Source organism: Nematolebias whitei, chromosome 8 (assembly GCF_014905685.2).
Source record: "Nematolebias whitei isolate Nwh7 chromosome 8, NemWhi1, whole genome shotgun sequence".
Taxonomy (NCBI): domain Eukaryota; kingdom Metazoa; phylum Chordata; class Actinopteri; order Cyprinodontiformes; family Rivulidae; genus Nematolebias; species Nematolebias whitei.
The window spans coordinates 13921797-13944384 of record NC_056505.1 but is presented as its reverse complement, the minus strand read 5'-3'; the positions used below and the strand labels follow the sequence as shown (position 1 = coordinate 13944384).

The window sequence follows — 22588 nt, the reverse complement described above, 5'->3', positions numbered from 1 at the left end:
AAATGAACTGATTCAGAAGGTGCAGCCAATCAAAACTGATTTTCTATCATCTCATTTTATTTTAATTGCTGCTTTATTCTGATTTTTGACTTGTATACCAAGTTTTTCAGTTCATTGATAATTTGTCAATATTGTTTATAACCATTAGGTGGCCACAGCTGCCTGTAAATATTTCAGCTTGGCAACTTGTGACCTGTGACTTGAAAGTTTAAATTTGAGTCTAAAAGTTTTTGAATAGAAGTGTCGTTCTTATCAGGTAAAACTTTAATTTTTCAGCAGAAGCCTGATCTTAGTTGTGCTTTATTTAATTGTTCTTAAAATAGACCGTTTTAAAATTTTAATATTATGGGAGAAAACTTGTTTTCACAGCAAATTTGCTAAATGCAAATCCTTTTATTTTGCAAATAGGGCGGCTGTCAGGTAATATATGTGACTTTGGTTTAGGTTTACATTACTTCAATGTTTCTCATAATCTAATCCAGGAGATTACATTTTTGATCATGTCATGCAGACCCTGCATCTGAAACATTCTGCTGTTCACTTTCCCTCTTTCTCCCAAACTGATACAACAGCTGTTTTTACAGTGAAACACTTTGGGTTCAACTTAATAAAATTTAAGTTTTAACGTCTTCACATAAACCTCAGGTTGTATTTCTTTAGGGTTACAATTTGTTCAGGTCATTTTTGTCATGCCTCCCATGAGGCCCCAGTTTAAACCCGGGGCCTCATGGGTCATTTTGTCCCAAGGGCAGCAGGAGGGTTTTTCACTCTACAGAAGTCTGAGAGTTCTCTGTATTTAGTTATCCAAGTACAACTAAACTATTGTTATTTACATTGTATTTACTTGTTATTTCAGTGACCTGTCGTTTCTATTTTGCAGACTGTGTCCTAAAACTCGTTTCTCTCCAGCAGCGTCACTGCCTGATGAGATAAAGCCAGACATGTGACAGAGAGTGAACGGAGCTGCTTTCAATAAGAACTATTGTTGATGTCAGCGTGACAATAAGAGAGCTCTGTGCAGCAGCAGATGGGTCAGGAGTCATGAGCAGCTCCACAAACCAGACACCCTTGGAATCAATTGTTTTCTTTACAAAAATCATACGATCTGCATCAGCTGAATTAAAGCGGAGTAAGTTTCACAGTTTTTGTTAATTACAGCAAACCCGTGGTTTCTGCAAGTATTTAGAAGTGAGAGGAAAACCTGTGCCTTAAAGAACAGCATATAGACAAAAAAAATGTTTCAAAATGTTTTAACAAGTTTATCCGTTTAGTCAATACCTGCAATAGTTTGAGGAATTTCAAACATTCACCATTTTAGCTCATTCTTAACTTCAAGTTAACGTGCCATGCTGAGTGACAACTCAAAGATCCATCTGTCCAGTTTAAATATTAAAACTCTTCAGACCCTGGTGCCTGTTCATGTAACTGATGTGGGATCAGGACAGAGTACCACTGCTGTTAGCTGGAGATCTTCAGTCACTGAATGTGCTGTAACTACATGGTGTTTTATCTGTGGTTGCTTGTATTTAAATGATTTAAACTGAAGTAATTCATAATAATAAGCACGTTTCTTTTTTTACTTTTTTTTCTTCATTCAACCTTTATTTATACAGGTTAGTCCCATTGAGCCATGTGGACTCATTTACAAGGGGGACCTGATTTAACAAAGAGTGATGACAACAGTGGGCAATAAAGACAATAGACAATCATGAAGGATGCGTACAAATTGAGATTTTTTTTTTACAAATGAAAATAAAATGGTATTTAAAAGAAAATGCAACAAAAAACAGCTAGATTGTAAGGCGGTGTAGAAAATTAAAAACAGGAACATGTCTGTATTGTTTTTTTCCAGGAACTTAACAGATAAAGCCACTTGAAGAGGTCAAGGTCGAGAGCTTCAGATCTTTTTGCAAGATATTCCAGGAAACAGGAGCGGAGTAGGAGAAGGCCCTTTTGCCTAGTTCAGTCCTCACTGAGGGAACACTGCAGGTAATAATGTCCTGAGAGCGCACGCTGTAGCTGCACTCATGTAGATACATGTAGGAGATGTATGAAGGCAACAGACCAAGAAGTGATTTTAAGATGAAAATGTACCAGTGGGAGAGTTTGCATAAAGTTAATGTTGTCCAGTTAACCAGTGAATACAGGGTGCAATGATGGGGTAGTTACAGTCAGTTATGAATCTTAGCGTACCAGGCAGCATCCAACATCTGCAGGGTGCTTGTGGGGGCGTTCATGTAAATAATGTCACCTTAGTCAATGGAGGGAAGGAAAGTCACAGATACAAGGCGTTTCCTAGCATTCAGAGTTAGACAGGATCCATTTCTGAAAAAGAAACAGAGTTTAAACCCAGTTTAACTTTCAGTTTCCTTATTAGGTTTTCCACGTGGAGCTTAAAAATCAACAAACTCAATTAGAGCACCATTCGAGGATAAAATCAAAGGAAGGACTGCTGGGACCGGCTTCCTGTATGACAAAAGCATCCGTTTGGTTTTATCGGCATTTAGGACAAGTTTGAGACAGAACAAATAAGACTGGATGATGTCAAAAGTGTCTTTGTCTTGAGACAAACCTTCTTGGAATCTTTTAAAGTGATTTTAAGCAATAAGTTTCAGGCTTTCTGAATTATCTTTTGCTTTTAAATATTGGACTTTGGGTTGTTTTTTCACCAACAGTTGTCACAGAATAGTTTTTGTATTTGTTAAGCCACTTCAAATCATTCTGATAAACAAATAAACGGTTGTGGTTCATGCACTGTGTTTAGGAGCACTTTCTGAATCAGACTCCTTCGTCAAACTTGATTTAACAGCAATAAGAAAAATCCATTCCTTTCTTTTACACTGACTTGTGTTGTAGTTTTCATAGAAAAAAAACACACAAACCATTTCCTTTGTATGAAAGTAACAAAAAGCACATTTATTTTCAGTTTGTGGACAAAAATATACCGGTAAGCCACTTCTTAAGGGACTATATAAAAACCAACAAAAAAAGCAAAAATCAATTGTGTTTACATAAACTTATATGAAGGAAGAATTCAACAGCCAATAGCAGCATAAATCTAAGGCATACATGATAATAAAATATATTATTTTTGAGTTGATTCTTTTATTTTTCTTTTCTTTAAGACAGCCACTATTCACAGGTACCACCGGTCTTCTGACAGCCTGCTTGCAGAACTTGCAGGAGCTTATTATATTCTAGGCAAAATGATTTCTATTGATTTAAGAAGGCAAATCAAACTAGCATGTGCTGGCAATGTCTTCTGTAGTGCACGTTTGTGTCTGAGATCAAATATTAGCAGCTACACTAGGTAGCAGCTGAAGCCTGCAGTGACAGCTCCATGCAGCTAAAGCATGTTCGTGACCTGCATCCCAACAGGCAACAGGTGATCGAAAAGGCTTCCTGTTCGTTTACGTGTTTTACAATCTTTTAGAACGGAAGTCCTGCAGATTGTTGTCTTGGAGTGTCCTGATTCAGTCAGTGCTGCCGTAGTGGTTGCCACCGCTCAGCGTTTCCTGTAAATTGTGTTCGACCTCTTCCCTCTGCGAGACCACTGGTTTCACAGGCTGCGCAAAGAAATTGGAAACACAAAAAACCTGCAAAACAAGAAATAACTTGTATTAAATAGCATGATTTAACAAGGTTTTCATTGTATATTTTAAGCAAATTACATGAAAAATACACTGCTTGGCCAAAAGCAGACAATCTGGGATTATGTTTGTAAATAGGTAAGCAGCTCCATAGACTGATATGTTTCAGCAAGTTATTGCACATAAACTGAATGCAAATTACATTTTATTAACTTTTATGTCACTGTTAATTTTGGGAAGACAGTTATTCATGCAAACATTTTATAATATTCCTGTCAGAAGTGCCTCAAACTCCACAGGAAGGGCTACATCTAGCTGCCGCCATTGTACTTGTAAACAACCGTAACATTTGTTTTGGCCACATTCATCAATCCATCAGTTAAATCAATTAAACCTTTTCTCTAAACGGAGTCGTCCAAAGAGTCATCTGCAACAGGTGTGATGTTAATTGTTCATAACCGTCCCATTGAACCCCATGCCTAAAAATGTGAACAATTGCTTTAGGTCATTAGGGCCTAACAGATGTGTAATTTTCAAGAAAAGTACATATTAGTGAGGATAACTGGATGAAAAATAACTTCAGTTTGATAAGAAGTGTGGGGATTAGTGTGTATCAATGGAAAAAGATCTGATAGGTCCACATATACCCTGATCCAGACTAATGGGAGCAGCAGAGAAAGATCTTGGCACTACAAGACATTTGCATAAACTATTGCAACAACACTGCATGTTTTTCTATAACAACAGCAACAGGAAGAGTGATGGTTTACAGTAGCATTATTGTAATGATGTGAAACTCACAGTGAAAACAGCCACTAAACCCCCCTGCAGGAGGCCTGCGAGCACATCACTCCAGTGATGTTTGTAGTCGGACACCCGGGTGAGACCCACATACACCGCAGTGGCAATAAGGAAGAACTGGATGGTGGGACGCAGGAGTCTGGTCCACTTTGACTTCATTCTGGCTTGAAGGTACAGCTGCACAAGTCAGAGGAAATATAAGTACAAGGAAGATTTAAACAAACAAGCAAATCTACAGGGTCACACTTTTTACACAAATTAGTCCATTTAAATCTATATTTGTAGGACAGATGATGCCATCTCAAATCATAAAATCAGAAGAAATATTGCTCTAGACTGCTTTAAAAAAATTACATGTATGGGTAAAGTAGTGCAATATTTCCTACACTGATGTGAACAAAGTGTGTGAAAAGTGAATTTGAAGGTAGAACAGGTACTTACAGCGAGGAACAGCATACAGTACATGGAGAAGGATGAGTGACCAGAATAGAAGGACACTCTACGGAAAATAAAATAAAAATAGAATTAATTTAAAAGCAGTCAGCTTCATTAGATCACCTTTAATTACAAACACATAAAATCTGAGCAGAAATGAGCTTTCATAACCAGGATCCAGCACCGTTTCAGGGGAATAAGAAAAGCAATGTGTCCCGCCTGTGTTGATACCATGATGTATGGAGTGGAAACAAAGGAGTGGGAGTCAAGGTGCTGCCAGTCAACACCACTTTGATCTGTCTTAAGAAACAGAAAATTCAGCTCCATCATTGTGCTTCTTACACAGAATCAGTCTAACAAGTCTTCTGTTGTTGCATCTTGTTACTTCACCTTGAAATTACTCTGGACTGGACATGTTTTTATTGCTCTTTCTGACTTGCTTTATTGTGCTGGTCCTCCTGCTGCAGCTAAGGAAACTTGTCAGCCCCATTGTAAATAACCACAATTATATTACACCAGAATAGAATGTATTTTATTTTGAAGTTTCTGCAGTGATGTCATTGACTTCCTGTTTGATCTGCAAGCTTTTATTTTGTATCTGCATTTCCTCTTTAGGGAGTGGTGTAGTTTTGTTTGCTCAAGTACGGCAGTAAGTTTCATGCTAAGTCATGGTAAATATTTTTTTTGTACTAGCAGCCCCACCGAAGAGGCAAAATGTATGTTGATTTAAGTATTTCATATATATTTATGAGTGTATGTCTGTTAGTGCATATTTTGCATATTAAGACAGAATGTTATTAGAAATGACGTAAAATAATGAGTTGCACGCTCTGTACGTGGTCCAGCTTTTAAGCTGGTGATGTGATGGACCACGGTCATTGGAAAAAGGTTGAAAGGAATTAAATATCATACAGCCATCAGTAAAGTCTCATCCTTGTTCAAAGAGGGGCCCGCTACACCCATCCTTTCCCATCACCTGCCTCCCAATGTTCCTGTTTCAGTTTCACACCTGTCTGCATCTGCATGGTTATTTATGAGTCATTCCAGTTGCAGACCTGAATCTATTACTGTAGCTACAGAGCAGACATCCACTGCATGGCTAAACTCTGTCAAAGGCTCTGCTGATTTGGTATAAATAACAAAAACTATTTGTTCCAGGGCAGTGCAGCAACTAGATGCATCAGTCCAAATCTTCCTGGTGCCTTTTCCTTTTAGTAACTTCTTGTTATTGAATCAGAACTGTGGCAGACTTGCAAAAACATTTGGTTGCATAAATGGACAGGCATGCAGAGCAGCGCTCATATTCTGATTAGCTGCTACAGCACAGCCCAAACTTTCCTCCTCCATTAGTTGACATACCTGCAGCAGATTTTTATTTTAACAGTATTTGAACCAAACAAACAAGAAAACTCAAGTGTTCAAGCTGAAACTAAAGCATCTGTTCTCATCCACCATCTGCTGTTTAACAGAACAATGTCTACTAAAAAAAGAAATACAGCATCTGGTTGGGAGTGAAACTTTGAAAAAAAATAAAGCTGGAGGAGGACTTTTATTGGATGATGGAGCAGCTTCTTAACTGGAAATAAGTGATAGTGGTTATGCAGGGATTAAAAAAATATGTGGAGGAGCAGCAACTCTACTCCATTATTGTGAACAAGGCTCATTTTTCTGGTACATAACCATTTATAGTCCAATAATAAACAATCTGCAAACACTGTTTGTACAGTGTGGGTCTCTCCATCACTGCTACAGACATGTCTGCATGAAGCTGTCAGAAACACAAACAAAGTAAATGGCCAACATCTGACTGACTGGCTAAAAGCCATCAGTTTAGAAGATCCATTCAACCTTTATTTATACAGGTTAGTCTCATTGAGCCACATGGATTCATTTACAAGAGAGACCTGTTTTAAACAAAGAACACAGATGAAGTACAGACAACAATAGAGCACCATATAACAGCATAGACAAAGAAAAGTAAATAGAAAAAGATTTAACACATCTCATGACACACTGATCTTTTCCACAACTCAAAATATTGTTTGTACGAGTAACCATTTAGTTTCCAGAAGTAAAATCACAGAAAATCTGCAAGCACTACATGATGTTTGTATCTTGATTCAGTACAGAAATAACTCCTGTTGGTTGTTGTTAAGAACCTTACCTGGCCTCATCCTCCAAAAACTCCTCTCCAGAGCAGGTGAAGTTCTCGATGTAACCACCCGCTTCGCAGTTGATACGCTCCCATGCTGGTTTGCACACAGCCAGAAAGTGCGGCCGCAGGCGGCCGATGGAGTATTTAGCGATGTCAGTCAGAGACTGGCTGGAAGCAGCTCCAAACAAATAGCTCCCCACTGCTTTATAGAGGCACGGCACATGCCTCTTCACCAAAGACTGGCTACTGGTTTGAGACAGGTACACCGAAAGAAACTCTCCACAGAAGAGCTAAGAAGGAGGAAATCAGACAGTTAGTAGGCAGCCTCTCAAACGGACAAAAGGTGTCAGAAATATCTAACTGTTGTTTAAAGGGGTGTAGTTATGGGTGGACCTGGAAGGGCCTAGATCAGAAGTGTCCAAAATGTGGCCCGAGGACCATTTACGGCCCTTGGAGTGATTTTGTGCGTCCTTCGACTGTATTTAAAGAATGGTATAATTGTGACCCACAAGTAAGAGGTTGCTGCAGATGTAGACCTTCTTTAGATTTAATGGTGATACTTTTTAAATATAATTTTTAGGTTTAACAGCAAAAAAATTTGAAAATATTTATCTCAAAATGAGCAAAATTATGTATGATACAATTTTTTTTAGCTATCATTAATCCCTTTATCCTTCAATGACCTGCCAAAAATTAGAATTCTGGACAATAATACATAACACTTAGCTAAATATATAGTGTTTTCAAAGAAAATAATTTCAGTAGATTTAACAATCGTTGGGAGAAATTGGATATTTTTAAAAGAATATAAAGTGGTATCATCGACATACAAGTTGATCAACTTTATCAGTGTCCCTTCAAACCTTCTATGAATCTGTTTTAGTGACTGACAGCTGTTTTTCAGAACTTTGATGATCCATTTGGGCCGTCCATGGTCCAAATAGAGGATTGAAGGATTGAAGTTCCATTCCCTTTTTTAAAATAACTCATTTTAGTCTTTTGTCTATAGTAATGAATGAAAATGAACTTTCAAAACACAAGAAAACAAATAATATACCCCCCCCACCCCCCAAATAAAAAAAATAAAAAAATCTAATAAATTCTTAAAATAGAAAAGGTTCATGTTTATAAGGCTCCTAATGTTCTGGATCTACAAGAATTTAAACTAAATGTTTAACCTTTCTCCAAAATATTATTCAAGTTGTTAAAAAAAAGAATGGAAAATTTTTATCTCCTTAAATTCATCATATTTTTCTGGCTCACGAGACTTTTCATCTCTAGAGTGTTCTGGCCCACCTATGAAAATGTTTGGACACCCCTGGCCTAGATCCACCCACCTTTTGACAAGACGCACCCACTTTAAAGAGAGTTTTTCCCTTACTTCGATTTTTGGCATCTAATATCTATAGTGACAATAAACAGCTAAAAAACTTACTCAATTCAATTCAATTTATTTCTATAGCACCAAGTCACAACAAAAGTCATCTCAGGGCACTGAACAGAAACATTCATATACATAAAAAGTAAGTTAATAACATTATTTATCTGAGGAGCAGACTGCTTTGAGTTTAACTTCATTACAGAACTCTCATCTTGAACAAACATGAAGGTAACTCTAATTTAACTCTAATTTATTACGTTTGCTAATTAATAAAAATGTTACTTGTGATTGTGGAACATTGTATAATCTGTGAACTGCCAGTACAGTAGATTTTTACACAAATAAATACAAACACACACATACATATATACATAGAATAATTTTCATTGACTAGTGAGATGAAAATTTGGGGGAGTTTGAATTGGCAAGCAAGAAGCATAATCGAAATTCTTTTACTTTTTATTTGAGACAGCAGGAACATTTAATTTATGGTCTTTCAAAAGCATGCTTGATTTTCTTCCTGTAGGCACAAAGGAAATTACTTTTAAATAACTAATAGTTTATGTTTTAAATATTAGCTGATTTGATACCTCAGCACATGCTTTTCCATTTTGCGTCATGTAGAAAAGTGCATTTAATGGTGATGCAGTATGAAACTCTGTACCGGACTGATTTAAAGTTACCATTAGTCATTTAAATGAATAATATTTATTAAACCGCTCCATTTATTAAACATTTGTTAACAGATTCATGGAAATAATTTTAAAAGAACTGAAGAAATGTCAGTTTTTGTGATGGGCTAAAACTAAACTTAAGGACAGGAAAGAATCCAGAATTATTTTAAAATGCTTTAATTAATATTTCTATCTTAACATGCGATTCTTGACCTGCCATTGTGTATCTGTTCCTCTCAAACCCAGCCGGTCGAAGCAGATAACCACTTGTCCTGAGCCTGTTTCTGCTAAAGGTTTCTTCCTCATGAGGGAGTTTTTCCTTTCCACTGTCGCCTTCATGCTTGCTCAAGATGAGAGTTCTGCGATCAAAGCGGTCTGCTCCTCAGATAAATAGTGTTAATTTTTTTATATATAAACGTTTCTGTTCAGTGCCCTGAGATGATTTCTATTGTGACATGGCGCTATATAAATAAACTGAATTGAATTAGTACAAATCAACATACACGATCTTGACATCACTACAAATCTTTTTTTCAAGCCCTTTCAAATTAAATGACTTGTTTTGAAAAAGCCGTGTGAAATTCTTATTTTAATGGTCACAACTGTCTGCCACAGTTTTATGGGTGACAAGCTGAGTAGTTGGTTTGATACTCTAGGCACCCTTCTAGTTTCCATCTAGTTTACAAGCTGTGTTAAATTTGGTGACCCCCCCCACCCCACATGTTCAGCCAGGCCCCCCCGTAGACTCGATTCCAGCTACGCCCCTGGTCGACTTACTACGATCAGACAGAAAGGGATCATGACTCCTCCCAGCAGCTGGTAGGATATGGTGTCATCTTTCAGAGGGTATCTGATGGACTCGTCGTTACAGAAGAAGCCCCGTTTGAAAGGTTTGTGTTGACTGGTAAGGATGCAAAAAGGAAGCCCAACTGTGAAAACAGATAAACTCATATTAAAGTTGTACTCGGTGAAACAGCTTACTGTCACAACAAAGAACAGAAGCAGACAACGTGATTTCATTCCACTACGTCGAGTGAAGTCCCTGAAGCGAAATCCTGCCTTTCTTCCTGCAACAAGTGTTTCCCTCGGCGTCATAAAAGCTACGCAATGCGAATGAACCTGAGGCGTTGAACTACTACAGAGCAGTTTTGCAACAAAGGACAAGGCCGCACAAGAAGACAAACCCTGTCGTACGATCTGCGGTCGATCTGTGGGCGAGTTCAGGTGTGACCCACACACACACATCTTCTTACTTTAAATCAAAACACACAAATCATGTTCTGACAGGCTCTGGCTGCGTGTTCCTTCATCGTCTCTTTGCCTTCAAAGTGTTTTTTATTTCCCTTACACAATGTGGCTGCTGGCTAAAAATGAAGACACTAAAGCGAGACCAGGCATTCCTCCAAAAGTAATCACCATTTTGAATGCTTTAAGGCTAAATGAGTTACCAAACAGTCACTGCAAGACAAATGACTCAGTCTGCTGCTTCTTGAACTATGAATTTATTTAGCTGGAGTCAGTGTAATTATTTTATGTTATAAAAGTACATCCGGCTGTAAAATATCAGAGATAAGTTGGCTCTTTAGTGATTTAAACTAAATCTAAATTTTGATAATAATGGCTACAACAACTATAAGTGGTGAAGAAATGTTCAATAAACATTCAGTTGATGAAACCAGGTAAATTTAATCGATATGCCTTTTAAGATACGTCACACCAAAATACAGCATGGTGAACGCACAGGAAAAATAACAAGTGACAACATCTGTAGCGTCTTGGTATTGAAATGCATTTACAAAAACAGGCTGTTCACCTAAAAGAACGTGTTTAGAATCAAAATACAGCCACTGACTTTTCGTTTGTGCCGGGATTAGTTCTGGCTAAAAAGCTAGAAGCGAAACTAGAAAATCCAGTTTGCACGTTTTGTTATCAAGCTGACCTTGTAAGGCCTTTTCACTTATAAAGTGCAGTTGTGATACGGTATCTAGAGGCAAAAGTCGACATGTTTTCAGGCAGAAAGCACGCAGACGGGCTTATCAGTGAAAAGACAGGCTGACCTCAACTTCAGAAAGACACGTCAACTATTTCTTTTTACCTCTCTGCCTTGAACAAATACCCTCATCTAAAATATTTACAGTCAAACACGGAGAATACCCCGTCAACTAATGAGGAATGAAACTGGGAGGCGGAGGAAAAGTTGGGTGCACAAAATTAAAGCTAAGTCCAAAAGAGAAAGACTCCAAAAGTATTTAAGAATTCAGGACTAACTACTTGACCCAATGCAGGTTTGAACCTAAACTCACTCAAAAACCTCGGTAGAAAACATTTTTACTAATGAGCATCATAAAGTCTTAAAGTTTTAAAGAGAAACGGAAGAAGCTTCCAAAATAAAAGATGCTCAAAGTTTCTAGGATCCTTTCGGGAAAGACGCGGTTCTTCCTGTCAAACGTAGAAACGAAGGTCTGAATGGGATACTTCAGTTTTTTTTCAATCAATATCAACCAGTTTTTACTTTGTCATAGTTTAAAACAAAGCAGGATTTTGTGGGAGTATACCTAAGTACATTTGAAAAACTGGAAACATTACTTTACAATAAAATACCTAAAAAGTCTGAAATATATATATACCGGTACTTTAATGTCCAACATTTGAGTTTAAATACCTTTAAAGACTGTGTACTTCCACAATAGTAATTACTCTTTAAATAGGTAATGCACAGTAATACACAACATATCAGGTTCAACCTTACATAGTAATCTAGACCTGTGGCTCACAGGGCTGGGGTCATACCATACGGGACCAAAGACATGCTCATAGTCAGCCCAAGACAAAAGAGGAAGTCAGTTTTCCTCTTTCCACAGCCTCCTCTTCCAGCTCTTCTGGGAGGACTCCAAGGTATCCCCAGGACAGCTAAGACACGTAGTCTCTCAAGCGTGTCCTAGGTCCTCCTCGGGGTCTCCTCCCAGTCGGACATGCCCAGAAAGCTCCACAGTAAGGTGCTCAGGGAGCATCCTCACCAGGTGCTCGAACCACCTCAACTGGCTCCTCTCGATGTGGAGGAGCAGCGGCTCTAGAGTCTCTCCCCAATAACAGAACTTCTCACCCCATCTCTAAATAGTCCAGCCACCCTGCGGAGTAACCTCATTTGAACCGTCTGTATCCGCAATCTCCTTCTTTCGGTCACTACCCAGAGTTTGTGGCTGTAGTTGTGGGTAGGAACATAGACAGGACGGTAAAAAAGAAAGCTTCGCCTTGCAGCTCAGCTCCCTCCACCAGATTTCATGCACACTGCAGCCGTTTAACGTCACACTTCAAAATGTAGATGGTAAGTTAACGCCACACTTTTAAAGAAAGACGTGGCACGATCAGTTGGCGCTCAAAGATCGAGTTGGGGATCAGTCTCAACTACTTCCACGTCACATTTTAGCTTCATATTTGTCACAATGGCTAAGTTACAGCCCATTATGTGTGCGCTGAAGTTATTTAGCTGTGGTTACCACCTGAAATGAGGTTGTCTCCAAAAGTTAATCAGTAGTAGAGGCACTTCCAATGGTTGCTTCTTATTAAAGTCTGTCCGGTGGTTTAGAAAAACTTTACGAACCATGACACACAGACAGGAGCTCAATCATTACTGATTTTTTATGTTCTGCAGTAGGGGATAATAAATTACTACCAATATAAAGTGTTGAGTTAATACCCCATACATCAAAAAAGTCCATGCTCAATAATCCAGGTATACAATCCAACAGTTTTCAGTCAGGTCATCTGGACCGTTTCTTTTTTTGCTGCAACATTTCGCCTTCAATCCAGAAGGCTTCATCAGTCAAGGAAACACACGACACAAAACTGATTCTTCCCCCAAACAGCTTACTCCAAAGTGGAACAAACCAGTTATGTTGGTGCTAAGATGGTGTCTTTGGCACGCCCCCTCCACTGTTGCTGGCCCTCTTCCTCGTCGACAGTCACGTCGAACTGGTTCAAAACCAACAAAGCCCATGCTCTATAATCCAGGTATACAATCCAACAATTTTCAGTCAGGTCATCTGGACCGTTTCCCCATACATCCTTGGACCAGACCTGGATCTCAAGGTGTCTTAATGGTCATCAGCATATTAAGCTTAATCGGTATAAGAAATAAAACCTGTGGTCATAAATTATAAAAACAAAGATTATAGTTGATTAAATATGCCGGTGCAGATTCTCAGTTGATAGATGATGAAGCTCTGCTCCACCTGGGTGTATCTCGGGTGCGATGGGTTAAATGCCGAGAACCAATTTCATCACACTGTATGACGACAACACATAGCACTTTACTTCACGTACTTACTTTTTGTTAAATTGTTGATTGCGTATCGGTTTTATGCGATTCGTGCTTAGCGTATTTTTAGTTGACGTTTTTCTTAGTTCATATCTTGTTACGGTTTTTCTTTTACATTTTATTGTGGGATGCAACTGGGACCCTGTGGGTAATCTCGTTCCACCACATGTACCACTCTGATTGGTGAAGTTTGCACACCAGCTAGCTATAGAGAAGTTTGAGAACCACCAATCTGGGTTGATTTGACTTTGGAGACATGGAACAGAACAAGCTTCAGGACTAAATGAGGTGTAGTCAGCAGCACTGACCAAGCAGCGTGGACTCATCTCAGGGGAAGGTCAGTGTCCAGAACCTGATCACACACTGAGCTGAAAGTCTCTCAGAGTCCAAGGCATGGTTTGGTTTTAAATTCAGCAAACATACCCTGCAGCCTCTGCTCCCACACCGTGAGCTAAAAATACAGATGCGCGTGAATGAAAGAGAGAAAAAACACGCAGGGTGGGACTTTTTTTTTTCCATCTTCCTGGTTCCTGAAACCTGAAGCTCTCATATACAAATGGCTTATGCAAAGTGAACTGGCTTTTAATAACCTCACATAATAAAAAAAAAAAGTCTCACCCGTAAGACAAAAGCTGTTCTCTTTTGAAACAGAAAGTGGAGTGATTCCTGTTAAATGAAGGGTTTAGGAGAAATATTTGACATACCGAGGATAAGGCAGGCAGCATCGAGGAGGATGAGCAGGACTCCGAAGGATTCGAACATGTTGCCGTCTTGTCTTCTGTCTCTGTCCCTGGAAAAATGTCCAATCCTGTTTGTCCCGGTGCGTGGGAGAAACGAGGCGCAGCCTTTAGTCCAAGTTAAAACCAACCGGTGTCATTATTGTGACGGAGCTGCATCTACCCGGGAGCCTTGTTTTTAATAAATAAATAAATAAAAAATGGTTTAAAATGTCTGAGTCGAGTAAAAAGGTGAAGCTAGTCTAAAACAGCAGCGCCAACACGAGGGCAGGACCGCGAGACTCACAGACCATCATTACAGAGGGATTTCTTCAGCTCAAAACTCGTCCTGTCAGCAGAGGAGGACATTATAACTCACGAGACACATGCACGAGCGAACCGCAGCGTGCCTGATTAATGCTGCCTTCACGGACAGCTGGGAAACCGCATGAATTCAGTCGCTGCATCCGGCTAATTCAGTCGTGAGCAATATATGGCCCGAGGGCCAAAAGTGGCCCCTGAACAATCTCTATCCGGCCCCCAGTATAACGGAGAGTAAAACAATTTTAAATAAGTTGATGAAAACCTGCATTTTATCAATGAAATTGATAGCATCTTGGGCAAATACATCAAAAATATTTGGGTTGTAAAAGGCACAATCTTTTTAGTCTACTTATTTATTTTTATGTTTTAACTTAAATTTTTATTTTGCATATTTAAGCTAACAAATATATTTTTACAAGATAATGTTTACAGAGTATTACGTCCAAAAGATTGCTGGGGAGACGCATTTTAATCAAGCATGTATGCAAGTATGCTACAACAAGAAAAAGCCTGAAAAAAGTCACCTAGGATATCTGTTTTAAAGAAAATTTATTTTCTAATTCTTTATGAGGCTCTTTGATTGATTTTGATATCTTGATTTGGCCCTCTGGGAAAAAAATGTTGCTCACCCCTGAGCTAATTAATTCTTTATGCTGTTTAAATTGGGATTATCCAAGACTGAGTGTTAAGGTTTAAGGTTCAATGTTTCTTTATTTGTAATATGCACCACATGTGGTGGAACGGAATTGTGTATACAGGATTAGTTACATCCAACAAAAGTATAAATTGTAAAAACAGTAGTAAGATCTAAGATATGAACTATGAATTTGTTCTAAATTAAGAATACACTAAGCACTAATAGTACAATTGCAATACACCGACCAGCAGCAGCAGAATAAGTGTGATACAAGATTTAAATATTTTATCTATGTTTTGGTTGCAACATTTATGGTTTCAAGTGAAGGAAATGGGCTAAAACTCCTCAAAAGTTAAAATTCAGCACATTCAGCTAAATGGTTTTCCTGTTTATTTTACTGCTTCTGCTCACTTTGTGTGATTAAGTCATTTTTATATCAAACCGCTCATTTGGGCGGTGCTGACTTTTGAGTTTTGTGACTTTTATACTACCGTATTTAGAAATACTTTCTACACAGAAATACTTTATTTATTTAGTCCCTTCAAAAATAATGCTCTTAGAAATGTGCTTTTGTTAAATTTTTGTCCTCATGCTACATTTTAGCTATCATTCTGCTACTTTTAGCTTTTTGCTAGTCTTTTTCTGCTAATAGCTTTTGGCTACTATGTTGCTACATTTAGCTAGTCATTCATTCAATCTTTATTTATACAGGTTAGTCTCAATAAGCCTCGAGGACTCATTTACAAAAGAAACTTGTTTTCAACAAAGAAGATGTACAGACACCAGTAGATAATCATAAAATATAGAATGAAAAGTAAATAGAAGAAATTACATGAAAACGAGACAAAACCAACTACATTATAAAGCAAATTATTAAAGCACTATAGCTAGTCAGAAGTAGCTTTCAGCTTTCATTTTGCTGCTTTAAGCTGGCCTGATGCTACCTTCAGCTTTGACTAAAGTTTTGCTGTTTTTAACTTTTATATAGTTCGTTGCTGCTTTAAGTTTCATCCATTCTTTTGATTCTTTTAGGTTCTTGCTAAACTGTTAGACTTTTACTACTTTTGTGTTTTGGATAACTTTTTCATATTTTTGGATTTTGGATAATATTTTTGCTGCTTTGAGGTTTTGTCTTACCTCTGGCTACTTTTAGCTAGTATTTTACAACTTTTAGTTTTTAGCTGCCCCTTTGCTTTTTATCTTTCGGCTAACTTTTTGCTACATTTAGCTGGCCTGTTGCTACTTTCAGTAATTTTCTACTTCTTGTCATTTTCAGCTAGCATTTTGCTTATTTTAACTAGTGTTTTGCATCTTTTGCTTGAACAGCGTAATTTAGCTTCTTTATTAGTAATCTTTATTAAGGGAGTGGTGGCGCAGAGGCTAGAGAAGGTGGGCCTGTGATTGGAAGGTCACTGGTTCAACTCCCCATACCGACAATATGAAATGTGGAAAAGGTGACCCACCCTGGGCCCTTGAGCAAGGTCCTTAACCGCCACCAGCTGCCTCCCCGGGTGCCCTAGATGGCAGCTCTCTGCTCCACACAGAGGGCTGTGGTAGCTCGGTGACCTGTGGTTGCATCAGGAAGGGCATTCTGCATAAAAACAAGTGTCAAGTCTTTGTGCGGGTGTGGCAACCCCTGTAAACGGTAGCAGCCAGTGGTGATTTTAGCCTCTTTTTGGGGGGTGCTCAAGCACCTCTAAATTTTATCTCAGCACCCCTGAAAAATAAAGAAAGAGCATTAGGATTTTGTAAGGAAGCTTAGTTCCCAAATCTTAGATTCACCGAAATATTTAATAAATTTGAAATAAATATGTAAAAAATGATGGCACTCTTAAACGGGCCAGTAAAATCTATGATTTTCTTTGCACTAGTCAGATCCTCAACGCCACCTGTCAATCAACCCAGTACGCTCGTCAGCAACTGACCAATCAGCGTCCTCAATTTGTCCTGAAGGTAAATGTCCCTTACCTGCAGGAGTAACACCCCTTTTTCCTCCAACAACATTGTTGGGGTTTTGCATTACAAACGCTTTGCAGTCACAGGTTAATGGTTAAATTAAAGGTTAATGCTTGAAGCTAGCTGTGTTTTGTGTGTTTTTTATGTAGTTATGTTGCAACTTCTGGTTGCATGAGTTTAGTCTCTGCTTGCTCCTTTAAAAGTCCTATCTCATTTATGGCCATACCACCCTGACCGTGCCCAGTCTCGTCTGATCTCGGCAGGGTCAGGCCTCATTAGGATTTGGATGGGAGACTGAGAATTCCAGGTGCCATAAGCTTTTGTACTTCTCAAAAACCATACCATGGGGTGCGTTTTCAAGCCAAGAGCCTAAAGCACCCCTAAAGGTTAGATCTTAGAATCACCCCTGTTTCAGCAGTCATTATGTGCTCAGAATTTGCATCCACAGAAAATATAATTTCCCTAATTTGACTCTGAAAAGTGCAATCTGTGTGAATGCAATTGTTGCTACACAAGAAGTTCTCAATGTCAAAACTTTTTAAATATTTGGTAACTAAAAAAAAAATGCATTTATCTTTGGCTAATACTGTCTCCGATCTATAGCTACAGTTGAGTATGTAATCAGCTGCTGTTTACTAAGTTATTTAAAAGAAACTTTCTCTTAATTGTGCGTGGTCTTTTATTTATCATCAAATTTCCGAGTTGTATTTGAAGGCATCACGGGAAGAGGAAAGTGTGGAGCCAGCAGAAGAGCTTCTACAGTGGGCTGATGCAGAGCTGCTCCTCCCTGAGCACAGCTCATCCTATAAATGGAAGAGATTAGAGCACTGCAGATTATTCATTTGAAGTTTTGAAATGTTGCGTCTGTGTAAACTCATTTAATGAGAAGGAAGACAAAGAGACATCTAGTCTCCTTTAGAGACACTGTGAGTTATGATTTATGATTTTGGACTTTTTGTTTTAGGTTCTGAGTATCTCCTTCTTATTTAGTTTGTTCTTTTAAAAAATATATAATTTTCTCCCTCACATGCTTCAACTTGTCCTGTTGGTTGTCCCATCTTCTCTGTCAGCTGCTGGTTCTTGTAGCTGTTCATCTGTTTTTCTTTTCAATGCTGAAGTTGTGGCTCGACTTCCTGTTCAGATAGAGATCCGTGAGATTATTACTCATAAGAGCAGAATAAGTTGTTTCTGCAAACAACAAAAGATTTAAGGCCCTTTTTTGAGCTATGGGTTTGTATTTAATATGTAATTTACTGCATATGTTACCATTAATGTTTGTCTGCTGCTGATTTATTTGGTTACAATCACTGTAAGAGGTTCAGTAGCTTTAAACACACAGAATAACGGATAAAAAGCATGTTTAAATCTGTAATAAGTTTAGTTGTTTTGTGATTTTGTTCCACAGTTGTGTTTTTTTTTGTCTTTATCAATGTGTTGTTTAATTATTAGATTAATTTTTTTTTGTTCTGTTTTGTAAAAATTCAGTTTTCTAGTAGATTTTCTTTTTTTGGTGTGATATTTTCTTACGCCATGTTATTACTCTTTGCTTATTTGCTTGTAGTTTTGTTTTTGCTCAGATATTATTTCTGCCTTTTTTAAGATTTTTAAATGTCAGTTTAATTTTTAAGGTTTTATGACAACATGTCTTTGAATAGCTTGAAACCATTATGTTTTCTTATTAATGCATTTTAAGCTGTTCTTCTTTGTTTTGTACTTATAGGATGAGAGATATTTTCTTGATTTAAAGTCCGTGCTTGTGATGCTTTATTGCAAAAAAAAATAAAAAAAAATCAAACTCTGCTTCAACGAGCAAACAAACATTTATTAAATGATTAATTTCATTGAAATGATTTCTTTTCAAGTTGCACTAAAATCACAACATGAGACAAACAAAAATGTGTGAATTTTATCATTTTATTTAAACAAGAAGAAGTTGTTTCGGTTTAAGGACCTGTTTATTTTTGACTGAAACATTTTTTCTCTTTTGAGCACACATCTTAAAAACATCACGTAAACCATGAATGGATTATATCATTAAATCGGTTCATCCTTCTGTTTCTGGGAGCTGTGGTGGTTTTCAACCTCCTGTTTGAAGAAGAGCGCCCCGAGCTGGCTGTGTGAGGCTTCGCTCATGGCCTTGGTCTGCATGCACATCTTGTATTTGTCTGGAGGGAGCTCATCTGCACAGCTCTTCTCATGCCACAGGTGGAAAAGCCCACGAGCAGGAGCCCGGATCACCATCAGCTTACTGTGAAGGTACTTCCTGTACAGGTGCACGTCCTCCAGCCCCCAGCCCTTCATGCTGCGGTCAAACCCACCTGATGGGACAGAGACGGGTCACAAATGCATTAGATGGAGCTTTTGGCTCCTGTCTCTAAATGTCCATCATATTTCTAAGTTCCTGTGAAATTAATCAACAAAATGCTTCAGAACTCCAATCCTGATTTAGTTTTTTATATAAATTAAATTAATATATCTTCGCTTGAAGATTAAATCATAAAAGTAGACCAAATTACAGGTTTGAAACTTTTTTCTTTCTTTTTTTATCTCACTGCTCAACATTCTAGGTTTTGTTCAACGAACATTAAGTTTGATCAAATGTATGCAAACGATACTGCAAAACAGATCAGCTTCGCAGAATGGAGCTTTGTTTTATCTAAAGAAAATTATTTTATCATAAAAAAATCATTGTTTGATCCTGAAATGAAGAATGAGTTTAACTTGTGATGCAAGGTCATGTTGGAAAAATAATCTATAAATTAGCTTTTGATATTTAGGATTTTAGTTATTTTTTGTCCTTTTTGCACAATGTTAATAAAGAATACAAAGTTAGACAAAAGCATTACCTATGTTGATGAAATCTGATCTGTACTGGCAGGTCATACCGAACCCAAAGTCCCTCCAGAATCCACTTTCCTTCCTTATCACCTGAAACAGAGGGAGCGGCAGAAATCGTTTGTCACTCCCTGGATCATTTTGGCTCCAGAGGAGGTTGAATTTTTAACCAACCAGTTGTTGTTGGAGGGGAGGTGGGAGGCTTTGGTTGCTGTAGATGACAGATGGGTTGTACTGGCTGAAGAGCACGGGGTAGTACACTTTCTTTCCTGATAAAATAAAGTACAAGAAAAAGAAAAGAATTCCAGTTAAACAAATATAAAAACGTAAAATAGCTCATAAAACAGTAAAGCACCAAGAAAACATGAAATGTTAAATTTTGAAAGAGAAGCTACTGAAGCTACGGTGCATGCTTTCTTTCTTTTCTACCATTGATTGATCCACACAGTCCTGTTCCTCACCAGGTTCTGCGTTCAGACGACAGGAGGTCAAGAAGTCGGCGGTGAAGTGGATGTCCACGTCGCAGAAGAAGAGCAGAACGTTCTGTCTCCGTCTCCAAGCCCTGGCGCCCACTTCCAGGCCTCGGCCACGAGAAAACTCCTCATTCATCTGGATCAGAGTGAAGCTCCTGAACCGGGTCTCTCTGTGAGACAAAACAACGTTTTATTTTTTAAATTTCAGCAGACTTTTCTCATTTATTCAGTTTAGACGGAATGATCCTTTAAATCAGACTGTTGGACATTTGCAGTGGACGTTTCAGAGGATTCACTTTTTTTAAATCAATAAAAACATTAATTCTTTCCAATGTTTTGATTTTTATTTTGATGGATATTTTGTCTCAAAATTAATACATTTGCGGTAACTTTTTAAAATATCATAGATATATTTATTATGTTTTGCAAGCCAGTGTTTTATAAAGGCTTGAGCAGCTTGTCTCATGTTGTGACTCAAATGAAAGTGAGAAATTAAAAAATATTTAAATTGTCCAACTATGTTCAGTCCAGTCATCTGGACCGTTTCTTTTTTCTTTTTTTTTCTGAGACATTTCGTCCTTCATCCAAAGGACTTCTTCAATCTGAGGAGCCACCAAACAAACTGATTCCCACAAACATCATACTCCATAGCGGATAAAACTAGTTTGTTTGTGCTAAGATGGCCCCCGGGGCCCGCCCTCTCCCCCGTCAACTCCCCTGAGACAGCCATGCCAAAGTGGTTCAAAACACCAAAGTTCATGCTCAATAATCCAGGTAAAAATCCAACAATGTTCAGTCAGGTCATCTGGACGGTTTATTTTTTTGCTGAGAAGTTTCGCCCTTCATCCAAAGGACTTCTTCAATCTGAGGAGCCACCAAACAACTTGATTCCTACCGGGCCCCGGAGGCCATCTTAGCAACAGCAAACTGATTTTTTTTCCACTATGGAGTATGGTGTTTGTGGGACTCAGTTTTGTTTGGTGGCTCCTCAGACTGAAGAAGTCCTTTGGATGAAGGACGAAACATCTCAGCAAAAAATGAAACCATCCAGATGACCTGACTGAACATTGTTGGATTTTTACCTGGATTATTGAGCATGAACTTTGGTGCATTTAAATTGTGTAAAAGCTTTAGCAACTTTAACAGAAAAGTATTGTTAGGAAAAGTGCTACTACTTGTAATTTATTCAGCAACTTTTGGCCTTACAGAAGCAGAACTATTTTCGGTTTGGTCTGAAAGTGAAGTCATATCTCAGTGTGGTTCTGCTCCAGCACGGTCGACCTAGGTGGGACTCTGGTACCTGGTGGTCTGATCCAGTACGGCTTTCACCTGATCGATCTGCTCTCGACCGAAGTAGACCACAGTGAGGTGGACCCTGCCGTCCTGTCGGATGCACACTTCTCTAAACCAAACATGAACAAATAAGCACATGCAAATCACGTGTTAATAATTCATAGATTGACCAGTTAAAATCAGATGTTTCAACAGAAATGACACCATCTGATGTAACAGCTGGACTCTCAGGCTTTGAGGAACATGACTCTAAATAAAAATGCTCCTAAATTTAGATTTATTTCTCCAGTTGAGAACCAAAAAGTCATCTTTTCCATTTTGTGCAAACGTTTAGACTGATGACTGGAAGCTGCCAACATGCTTTGATAAACTCTGGGTGGTTCATTGCTGTTAGCCAACAGGCGTGGAAGCATTTTCTTTTAATTTCAGACTTATTTTGGAAACTTACGCAGATATTTGTTTCAGAAATCCAAACTGAAGTTGTGTGGTGACATTTTTTTTATCTCAAATGACAAGATTGTTTATTTGAGGGGTTCTAATTACGTTTATTAAATCCTCATGGTGTCATATCTATGATTTTTTTTCAGTAGAGATGTAAAGAAAAAGATCCACTAAAATAGATTAATAATTTCCCACTAAAGTAGACTTACAGTATTTATTTTTGTTTGATAATTTTCCTCCAAACTTACCTGAAGTTGTTGATGAACTGCTTGAATGCCTCCATCCTCTTGGAGAGCGGAACGATAACGTTGATGACGATGCTGTGCGTGTTCACGCTCTCACTCCTCACTTTCATCACCGGGCCCAAGGGCCTGAAGAGGACGAGCTGCGTGAAGCTCCGAGGAGCGTCGCCTGTAAACGTCAGCTCATAGACGCTGCCTCTGTCCCGCTCTGTGCGAGTCAGCCCTGAAACAGAGAGGAGAGCGTCACAGACGTTCACATTCATGTTTCAGAACTAACTAACTAACTAACTAACTAACTAACTAACTAACTAACTAAC

General features: G+C 38.3%; 2 protein-coding genes across 2 annotated transcripts; both read right to left on the bottom strand.

Annotated features, from left to right (window-relative positions):
• Positions 1-3469: 3469 nt before the first annotated feature.
• Positions 3470-14116, bottom strand: LOC119413278 (phospholipid phosphatase 1-like). The gene is made up of 6 exons (XM_037680317.1): positions 14059-14116; positions 9814-9965; positions 6991-7271; positions 4833-4890; positions 4392-4568; positions 3470-3596 (listed from the first exon to the last, which is right to left on the bottom strand). The coding sequence occupies exons 1-6, from the start codon at positions 14114-14116 to the stop codon at positions 3474-3476; spliced, it is 849 nt and encodes a 282-aa protein (XP_037536245.1). The 3' UTR covers positions 3470-3473.
• Positions 14117-16789: 2673 nt separating this feature from the next.
• LOC119413037 (chondroitin sulfate N-acetylgalactosaminyltransferase 1-like) lies at positions 16790-22534 on the bottom strand. Its single transcript, XM_037680049.1, has 7 exons — positions 22278-22534; positions 21596-21697; positions 20284-20465; positions 19997-20091; positions 19834-19915; positions 19043-19305; positions 16790-16828 (listed from the first exon to the last, which is right to left on the bottom strand). Exons 1-7 carry the CDS (start codon positions 22532-22534, stop codon positions 16790-16792), a joined length of 1020 nt encoding a protein of 339 aa, XP_037535977.1.
• Between the last annotated feature and the right edge of the window lie 54 nt (positions 22535-22588).

Excerpts from the sequence above, each read along its gene's own strand:
- LOC119413278 (XM_037680317.1), bottom strand. The coding sequence starts at position 14,116 with ATGTTCGAATCCTTCGGAGTCCTGCTCATCCTCCTCGATGCTGCCTGC. Across the intron at positions 9,966-14,058 it reads TGCTGCCTGCCTTATCCTCG|TTGGGCTTCCTTTTTGCATC; the intron begins GTATGTCAAATA and ends CTGTTTTCACAG. Across the intron at positions 7,272-9,813 it reads TCCCTTTCTGTCTGATCGTA|CTCTTCTGTGGAGAGTTTCT; the intron begins GTAAGTCGACCA and ends CCTCCTTCTTAG.
- LOC119413037 (XM_037680049.1), bottom strand. The coding sequence starts at position 22,534 with ATGAATGTGAACGTCTGTGACGCTCTCCTCTCTGTTTCAGGGCTGACT. Across the intron at positions 20,466-21,595 it reads GTACTGGATCAGACCACCAG|AGAGACCCGGTTCAGGAGCT; the intron begins GTACCAGAGTCC and ends TTTGTCTCACAG. Across the intron at positions 16,829-19,042 it reads ACCACCACAGCTCCCAGAAA|TTATTAAATATTTCGGTGAA; the intron begins CAGAAGGATGAA and ends TTTATTTCAAAT.